This window comes from Strongylocentrotus purpuratus, unplaced genomic scaffold (genome assembly GCF_000002235.5).
Source record: "Strongylocentrotus purpuratus isolate Spur 01 unplaced genomic scaffold, Spur_5.0 spur5_scaffold_1, whole genome shotgun sequence".
Taxonomy (NCBI): domain Eukaryota; kingdom Metazoa; phylum Echinodermata; class Echinoidea; order Camarodonta; family Strongylocentrotidae; genus Strongylocentrotus; species Strongylocentrotus purpuratus.
The window spans coordinates 8,449,027-8,459,459 of NW_022145594.1; the positions used below are offsets into that span (position 1 = coordinate 8,449,027).

Consider the following 10,433-nt stretch of genomic DNA (forward strand, 5'->3'; position numbering starts at 1 on the left):
TAAAATCAGATAGAGTAAAGTAAGTGAAGCAAGTACAGCGTAAATTGGCGTGGGGTCCAGGGGCAAAGCCTCGGCGGAGGGAGGGGTCAAGGGGCGGAGCCCCATGAAACTCCGGGTTTTAGACATTTAATTACGGTCAGATGAGCATATTTTGATACTTTATTTGTGACATGCACTGACATGCACTGACATGCAGGTCACTAATTGGAGTGGGGTCAAGGGGGCGGAACCCTAGAAGCTCACGGGTTTTAGGCATTAAATTACGATCAGATGAGCACCGAGGGGCCGTCTTAGGGCCCTTGGTGAGGTCCAGGGGCAGAGCCCCCGAAGCTCAGGCATTTTAGGCTTTTAATTACGGTCAGATGAGCAACCAGGGGCCCGTCTTAGGGTCCTAATTGGTAGGGTCCAGGGAAGCTCAGGAAAAAATACCATTTCAGCAACATTTGTAAATCACCGGTATCGAATTAGAAATAAGCCACGTTTGAAGAAAAAAAAATTTGGAGGGGAAACTTCCCCCAAGTCCCCCCCCCCCCCCCCCTTCCCCCCATCAATACGCAAGTGCGAGGGAGTATTGTGAATGAGAGGGATGAAGGTGACGGAAGTGACCACCACCTTAATTACAGGTTTTTGAAGTTTTGGTTAAAAAAAATTACATTCTTTAGCAAAACTATAGTATAAAAAACAAGTAATATACTTTTTTCACACTTCAATTTTCTCGGTATTTACTCGTACATATTTGAAGGATATTATGCGTGGGAGCGTAGCTCTCGAGTGGGAAGATTTTTGCATTTTTAATTGTCTAAACGCTGCACTCTTGGGCCCTACAGAGCCTCAAAGTGTGTTGCAGTCTTTAGTCAGTATTTGTTATACATTTTTTGTGGCACTTTTTCAAATTTTGAGGGGGGACGATCCCCCCCCCCCCCCCTACTCTTGAGGGGGGACGTACCCCCCCCCCCCCCACCCACACACACACATACACACAAGAGCGACCCCGTCGGTACCAAATACACACACTCATAGTATGTTGTTACGTTACAAATCTTTCTCTTTTCAATTTCTTAGTAGACCCTACAGTGAATAATTTATTTTACCAAAACTACAAACGAAAGCCGAGTCTAGAAAATAAAAACCCTCACGCCCTCTAGCTCTACGTTGAAGATATGCGCTGGTAAAAATCTACGTCTTGTGTAAAAAGAAGGGCTGTGTAAAGACCGACAAATAAGTAAGAAATATAAAGTTTTAAGTATTTTATGAGTAAGTAATCTTCGAAATCTGGTGCACTGAAACATGTATAAACCTATTGTTAACATTTTATCACTAAAATTTGGTCAAAATTTACAATTGAGTTGGAATTCCATCTAACGTCGCGTCGTGTGTTTGCTCATCTACTGCGGACGTGCATGCATGTTCAGTCACTCGACCTCGGGTCTACTCTTCCTGACGTTGGGGAGCCGGTAACTCCGGGAAGCTCCAACACCGGCGCCGCGGGCGTCGGAGCTTCGGGTGGTTTTGTTGGTTTCTCGTGGGGGCTAGTAAAACAGCCGTTGGGTGATATTATCGTTAAATCTGCAAGGGTAGTACTTGCAATTTTTACATCATAGGGTGCACGACTCCTCAGGGCTCAACTCCAATCACTTGAATGTATAATTTGAAGAAGTCTTTGATGGGGAAAAAAAGGTTAATTCCGGGTACTACACCAACGATTCTTCCATGTCGCAGCGTTGATTCAAAATAGCGATGAGAAGGTACGCATGCGCGGCAGTGGCGAAGAAAATATGAACATTCATGCTATCGAGCGCCGATCGCTCGAAATCGCTGAATATGCACGAAGTTGAGAAGGGCTCTGTTTGTTCAAGTCGTGCATATTCAGCGATTTCGAGCGATGAGCTTAACACGATTGTTCGATTTTGTAGTACCAATCATCTTTTCAACTAAATCTTCATCAATTGTTCGAAAAGCCTAATGGTCATGATTTAAAAGTTGTTATGTTTGTTAGACCTACCTGTTTTGTGTCAATTTTCTTATACCTTGAATACCTTGAATATCAAAGCTTCTGGAAGAAAGCCGTCTCCAGCTGCCAAGCTTCCAGGTCTAACTTCAAGGGGGGGGGGGGATGTCCCAGCTTCTGGGTCTTGCACCATAGTCGTTTTACATCTGTATCTTGCTTGCTGGGTCATATCAGGAATGTCATAATTGGAGTGTCTACTGGGAGAAGGGTGATTATATTGCTCCTTCTTCCAGTGTTTGTCAAGTCTGGCTTTAAAGCTGTTTACCGAGGTTATCTTTTTATTGAGTATTTTTCTGAAAAACTAAGGCATTAAATAACTCTTTCTCACAGGTTTCACAGCAAACCGCTGCACAATTCAAATTGCATACAGTACTGGCAGTGGGCACGCGCCTGTGTGAAGTTAGCGATTGTAATCTCAGATCCTCATTAAATTTATGTACTGGAGGTAGTTCACATTATGATGATGATCATCATCATTACGGTTGCTAACTTATTGTGCGCGTCCCCGCACCCCATCTTAGGTATGGTATGTAATTGTATTGTGCAGCGGTTTGCCATGAAACCTGTGAGAAAGTGTATGTTATAATCATATAATGTCTTTGTTTTTTAGAAGAAAAAAAAAGATAAGAAAATTGACATGAAACAGGAAAGATACTTAACGACTGTTAAATCATGACCATTATTTGAACAATTGATTGATGTTTATTGGTATGTTATACAACTTACATGTATATTTAGTAGAGTATCTCTACACCGGAGTCACAAGATATGGAGCTTACAGCCGATATAGCAAAAAAAGTAAACCCTCAAATATATGATAATTACATAATTTGCAAGTCAAATTATCACTCAATCACTTGGTATCACTTTACAATTTCAATGACATCTTCTCTCGATATGAAGATTACTAGACCCTTGTCGAAATTTGCCGATCTTTGTCAATATTTTCAGAATTTAAAACCCAATTCCAAAAATGCTTTAGTCTCTGGGCAGTATTTGGTGCCTCTTTCCATTGATAGTGTCAGATTTTCGAAATCTTAATGATTTTTTTTAATATGGAATTGTTCGCAAATTAAGGTCATGCAGGAACTATGGTCACACCACCATGCATTCCTGCCTGCCTATTCCCTGCATACTCGCCCGAAACCTTAATTTCCACAAAATGTATTCACTTCTAAGATGTATAATTGCCACCACTTATTGTTATAATGTACAGTATACTGTGTCTCAAACATTTTATTCAATTCAGTTTTTGGAATAAAATATACATTTTTCAGAAGAAAAAAAAACCCATTTTCAATACTTATCTCTCCGACTCGTGCTGGGTTGCCGACCAACACAAAATGTGTAAATTTGGAAAAGAATAGAATAGAAAAATCTGCTAAGGCTTAGCTGTACTACTAGATGTCATTGAGTGTAGTACCGGTATGCAATTTTAAGGGCCACCATACATGTTAGACATAGCCTTGATACATGGAGGCTGTGCATACATGTGCATGACGGCCAGGCATCTGCAGCACTGCATAACGTAGAGCTAGCAGTGTCATTATGACAAAGACCGTAACTCAGCTTATTTCATCCTGCATTCCCTCCTGTTGTCCAGACCAATCATGTTGCAGCAGGTTTTACGTATTGGAAGCCAGGCCAGGCCAGCCCTGACGGTGATCGTGAGGCGTAACCTAGGAGCCAGCAGTGTCGTCATGGCCAAGACCAAAGCAGCAGCAGGACCTACAGACCCAGTACAGAAGCTCTTTGTGGATAAGATCAGGGACTACAGTAACAAGAAGAAGTAAGTGCTGACCAGGTTACTGTTACAGATCATTATGCAGCTGGCAGATGGGAGTAAGCACGTTCCACTTTTCAGCTAAATACAGACATGTACTAAGGTGCTAAAGCAGTACATGTAGTTCATAAGCATTAAAGGCATTGTTTAACAATGTTAAATGTGAGATGCATGGCCCAACGTGTCTGTGATATGGTGAAATACTGAAGCCCTAAAAAAAATTGCGCTACAAAATGATCATGAAATTCCTAAAAAATAAAGAATCTTTGAGTGACTGGTTTTACTCTACACATTTTCCCAAATAAACTGTAGTGTTATAAAAACCATTAGGAAAACAGAAAAATGAAATTTTGATTTCCAATCACTAATATCTTGATAATCAGACAGACGATCGGCTTGTAAAAGCCATGGAGTTCCTGACTGACCTAAACGTTTATAATTATCATCGCAGCATGATCTAAATCCAGGATGTTGTTTCAGAAAATGAGACAAAGCTACCCAATTTAAGATGCCCTTAACTAGGTGAAGCCTTTGTTAAATACTTTAGATCTATGCTTTAATATTTCACATTTATATCAAGAAAAATAAATCAGGACCATTCAACTTTTCACAAACTTAAAGAAAAACTGTATATATATATATATATATATATATATATATTTGTGTTGCTATTGTACTTTATTTTGTTGTCATGATTTCCTGTATTAATTGTCAATTAAATGATGTGGATTTAACAGGAAAAAATACGTAACATCTTTCCCAAGAAATGGCCGTGTTGTATGTTTAATGAGTGACTAGTAATCCTACCTTTGATGTTGTGTTCTTGCAGGTCAGCTGGTGGTAAATTGGTCGACTCTGATCCACAGACCGAGAAAGAGATGGCAACAGAGATAGGAAAGCTTAACAAGATGTTTGGAGGTGGAGACATGACACAATTCCCCACATTTGAATTTAAAGGTGAGATCTTCTCTGATCCTTAAAGGCATTGTTTAACAATGTTTCCAGTGTTACAAATCTGAGATGCATGGCCCTATGTGTTATTAGTAGTGTCTGTGATATGGTGTAATATTGAAGCGCTAAGACAATTGAGCTTCAAAATGATCATGAAGTGCTTCAAAAAGTAAAAATCTTTGAGTGACCGGTTTTACCATACTCATTCATTGTCCACAATAGACTGTAGTCTTATAAAAACTTTAGGAAAACAGTTTTTGAAATTTCAAATACCAATCATAAATATCTTGATAATCAGACAGGTGATCGGCTTGTAAAAGTCATGGGGTTCCTGACTGACATAAGGTTGATAATTATCATTGCAGCATGAGCTAAATCTAGGGTTTTTGTTTCAGAATCTGAGACAAAGATACCCATATAAACAGTGATGATGATGATGATGAGGTTTGATAGATACATATATGTGTAAATTGCAAGGGCCATGTTCGGTAACATTTTTCAAGGAATAGTCTGCTTATTACAAATTCCTATAGTGTCTGCACTACAGTAAAATTTATTTGGAGAAATGGAAAATGAAGAGTTTTCCGTCATTACTGCAAATGCTTGACATGGCCCAAAGAGTGTAGCTCCATAATGGTCGGAAATGGTTCAGGCAAATTTTTCTTCATTTTGTCAAAGAGTCGGGGGGGGGGTAGTGCTCGGCATTTACAGGGGGTTGGGGATAGTGTTACAGATATTTACAGCCATCATTATGGGTTAGGTTTGGTATAGTGTTGGGTCCATAGTTAAATGTAGGAATTTGACTAGATTTAGAAATGAAGTCTAGGGCAGCAGTCACTAGAACATAATGATTTGTAAGGTTATACATGTAGAAGAATATGCCTCCTTGACATGTGCCATCAAAAAGCATATAGACTATAGCCAAAGTGCTTAGAGTGATGAAATGCTGCTGGTAGTTTTAGAAAACAAAAATTAAATTAAATTATCAGTGTGAGGTATAGTGAAGAAAAATAAGAATTGACTCTCGCAAGAACAACAAAGACTAAAAAAAAATTATGGTACCATAGAATCCAAATGTTTGTAATCAAATACTAAATTTCTTTTTTAAAGAGATAATTCTTTTTTACCCATTTTTGTTTCTTTGTCTACGTAGATACCAGTTTGAAACCGCATTTTAGATCATCTTTCTTTTGTCTTTTCTTCTCTCTTTAGATATCGACTTCGGAGCAGAAGAGAAGAAATGATGAGGGACCATCCTGTACAGACAGACACACACACAGTGGAATCTATGAAGGCCAATCTTCACCAATAATTGTGCAGTGAATTCCAATTATTACACAGATAACCATAGGCCCCTCTCGCTCTTGTATAAGCAAAAATAATTCATACGTTATATGGCAGTGGCATCGTATCAAACTTTAAATACGTGTATTTTTATTTGTGATTTTATCAAGATGACATGTAGAGGGCTACAAGAGCACTGAACTTGTCTTAAGAAATGACCATACTGGTAATAATAATAATAGTGGGTTCTTGTATAGCGCTCATGTCTGTCAGACTTGACACTCTTGGCGCTCCAGATTACAGGTTTATATACAATATCTCTTGATCACGTATTGTGGGGGTATCTATTCATACATGATCACCAAATTGCACCATTGAGGTGAACAAACGGGGTTGGGGATTGATGCCACTGTTATCATTGAGGATAGATTCATGCCATGGTTTTAGTATCAGAGAGTGTTATGTTGTATATTGGAATTTATACATGTGGAGATATATTAACAATACACTGAAATTCAGTGTTTAAAAAATGTCCTATTAACTTCACTCGTATGACTGTTTTGTGTGTTTTCGAGTATTTTAGGGGTTACATTAACTCAACATGAGTAAAGTCTGTAGGGACGGCAAAAAATAGTTTGGCTTTTCCCAAATTTGACTTGTTTTGCATAATTGGGGGGGGGGGGTAATTGCTTTAACTTAGGAAAAATTGACTTTTGTAACTTTGAGTTATGCAGAATAAACTGTATTTTCTCTGAGTTGTCTTGAGCTAATTCTGCCTTTTACACCATGAGGCTTGCTGTGGATATTTAAACCGATTTGCTCTAAGGAAAGTTATAATAGCTTTCTGGGATACCCTTTTTTGGAAAGGAGCAATGGATTGCAACTCCAATTGTCAACTGCCACTTCAATTTCAACCAATCAGAATTTCATATTTGGAAATTGCATTTGACTTTTGGAGTTGTATCTACTGTGATCTCATCTGTCATTACACAAGAGAACACCGATGTAATGAAAGTTACACACACAACATATTCCCATAAGAGAGTGTGATGTGTGAAGTTCATGGTTTTGACTTGAATGGATGCAAGTGTTTGTTGATGTTGATGATTGCAAGTGACAGTTTCTTGAATGCAAGACATTGCTGGTCTCAGCAATAGAAAGGTTTTCCTTGATTACCTTGTCACAAACTCAAATGTACATCACAGTACATGTACTCAACATTATTTTTTTGTTTTTCTCTGATTGGGGCGGTGTTTCTCTGAATAAAGAAATTGAATGGATAGGAGATGAATAAAGAGATGGCTTAAAGTGTACCAATCATCTCAAAATTATTTGAGTAAAAAAAAAAATGGGTAAAATCAACCAAAATAAGATTTATCTGGCATTAAAGAATAACATACACCCAACACACAGAACCCAAGTTTGACTTGGGTTCCATGCAAGCCTTTTCAATGCAAGCGTGTACAGGTTTGTCTACTGTCTACTCACAAGTTTCTTTCTTTTAATTGAGATTGTATTTAAAATTGCAATATATCTTTATAGAAGTAATATATGGAACTCGCATCTCGTTCATTCATGAAAGAGAGTGACGTGTGCAAAATATTTCCGGTGAATGGTACACTTTAAAAGGTGTATATGCTGCTGGTAGATGTATGCCAACAAAAATGATAACACGAGAGAATTCCTTCAAATAGGACAAATTTCTTTAATTCTTGATCTAAAGTACACATCACAAATATGACATCCAAGCATGTTGAATTTCCTCATTTGAAACTATGTTCATCAGAGGATAAAACATCCCAAAATCACCAAAACAATCCAAGAAAAATATGGTATATCACGATGCTTATCATGATTAATATAAGAAATATATAGTACATATTAGCGATGGGTGGTATCAGAAAGTCCTGGTCTGTACAATGTCTTGAATTGCAAAATCTGAATCATGATTTGAATATCAAACCTTGGTAACGTTCCTCAGTCTCTGCAGTAAAGGTCAATTTCTTCTTTTCACTCAAAATAAAATAAAAATCTAAGCAAACTATGTTCAATAGTTATAAATGCCATGAACTTAAATACATGTATGTCACATCTTCATATAATACAACTTAATATGACATATAAACCAGCTGGTAAAAATATTCAAATATCCATTCACCTTGCCTCATGAAATAATTGTTTACATGCTTCAAATATACTCTTCTGTAATAGTTGAGCCACAAGCAAATGGTTGAAATCCGTTCAAGAAATATAAATTTGCCAAAGTTTCTTCTTCTTCTGTACAGCCTTGAACAATCCACATGAAATTTCCATGCATATTCCTTGCTAACATGCACATTTTTGGTTTTAACATATAACTGTAAAAACAAAAGAAAATCACATTTCTTTTCCCAATAACATTATATTTTCATGGTACAATATAAAGCATTGCTCATTGAATGACCTCTCACAACTGCAGAATAAAGAAATCAACCAATTCTCATGCTGTATCAGTGAAATTGGATTAAAAATGTATATCTGATTGCTCAATATGTACACTTTAGGACCAGACAATGACTTTAAAGGACTATATATGAAGTAAATTAACTGAATTCTTCCTGATGGTCAAATTAATAGGAATTCCCAAAATTGCAGGATTTTTTTCCGTGTTTTTAGCCTTCCAGTCTGAGGGAAGATTGGCTCAGTCAGTAAGGCAGGCCTCTGCCTGTAGAACCAAAGACCCTGGTCCAATTGCAGCCCAGACAGATGACCCAAGTCTGCATTGTGGCTTAACGTGCCCCTCCCCATATTAGTGGCATGTGAGAGAATCATCATCTATGCACGTTAAGGATCTACTGCACCACACATGTGTTTGAATAAGAGTAGGGGGAAAACCCTGGTGTAGTGGTCAACCTGCAGTAATATTGGGAGGGGAGACCCAAGGGTCGCAGTGTTTCAGTTTGCTATTCCCCTCCCAGACACAGCTGACGCCAAATACTTGAACATGTATTAGTTGATGACTCGCAAAAATACAGCCTTTTCTCGGATTGGAAGGCTTGATATATCCCACAATTTGATAATGGTATCAAAGGACTTACAGAACCTCAATCATGACATATTTATATTTTGAACATTTTCATATAATGTAATTTCTTCAAAAATCTAGTCATTGTGTTGCAATGTGTGGAATCATGCACAGCAGATTTCACTCTTTGAAAGATAGGCCTACGTACATGTACAACAAATAATCTTTACCTTTAAAAATCATACACAATTTTAATGAGAAGGAAATAAGTACTTTAAACCTTTCAGTAATACTCCTGATTGAAAACATAAAAAACATCCTTGAATTAAGTTAAAAATCCAATATTGAGGTGATATCCCTGATAAGTACACACATATTCCTTGTTAGAAGAAATAGAAGACCGTCAATACTACTGGGCCAGAAGGGATTAGACCACAAAGCGAGGTCACTGACAGGTGGCTATCTCATTAACTCAGCTCTCAACTAACATAAGAAATAGAGGATCATGGGGGACCAACAGGCACCGATTGAGGAAGTTTTCTATATAGAGGGAACAAGTAGCTACAAGTAGGACAGTGGGGCTTTAAAATCGTGTTAATTCAACCCCTATATAAACAGATTCCCATTATTCCATGCAATATAACATGACACATAAATGAAGGATAAAGACATAAGCGAGACAACCAATGAAAGAAAGGCATGATTATATCTACTAAGAAAGTTCTGAACTTAAATAATTTGATGCAGACCATCTTTGATTTGGTTGGGAGTGAATTATAATAGGGACTTTTTTATTTGCACGTCGACATAGTGGACTGTTACGTGTGACGTCCTTTTAAGGCACTGGCAGTGCCTCAAAAGGAAGTCACATTGTCTTAAAAGGACGTCACACGTAGCAGTCCACTATGTCTATGTGCAAATCTAAAAGTCCCTATTCTCTGCATAGAGAGAAAAGAATGAAGTTGAACTGCTCAATAACACACTACCAAAATTATCACTATTGCACAAGAAAGAAATAATCAATATACAGATAACATCATAGCGTCTCTTCAAGTATCATCATGATCGACCAGAATTAGACTCAAATCCACAAATAATTTGCAAAGCCAATAACAGAGCAAATTGTGAATAATTAAATTTTTCAAAATGGATGTTACAGAAAACAAATTGTTGAATGTCACGTGATAGTAGCTTCTCAGCTAATAGGATGTTCTCTACTTATACCCTATTCTAAATGGCTTGCTACTTTAGGGAGTTCTACTTGAGTAGATGAAAATTGTTTTATAACATAGTGAAACTAGGAATCTCTACTTTAAACAATAAATACATAACTTATGTATGGTTTGGAACTGATGGGTCTTAATTGTAAATCTCTAAAGTAAATGAAAATTTCAATTTTCTTC

General features: G+C 37.5%; 1 protein-coding gene across 1 annotated transcript; it reads left to right on the forward strand.

Annotated features, from left to right (window-relative positions):
- The first annotated feature begins 1,116 nt into the window (after positions 1-1,116).
- On the forward strand, positions 1,117-6,781 carry LOC580821 (ATP synthase-coupling factor 6, mitochondrial). Its single transcript, XM_780855.5, has 4 exons — positions 1,117-1,222; positions 3,612-3,797; positions 4,621-4,748; positions 5,955-6,781. The coding sequence occupies exons 2-4, from the start codon at positions 3,619-3,621 to the stop codon at positions 5,984-5,986; spliced, it is 339 nt and encodes a 112-aa protein (XP_785948.1). The 5' UTR covers positions 1,117-1,222; positions 3,612-3,618; the 3' UTR covers positions 5,987-6,781.
- The last annotated feature ends 3,652 nt before the right edge of the window (positions 6,782-10,433 follow it).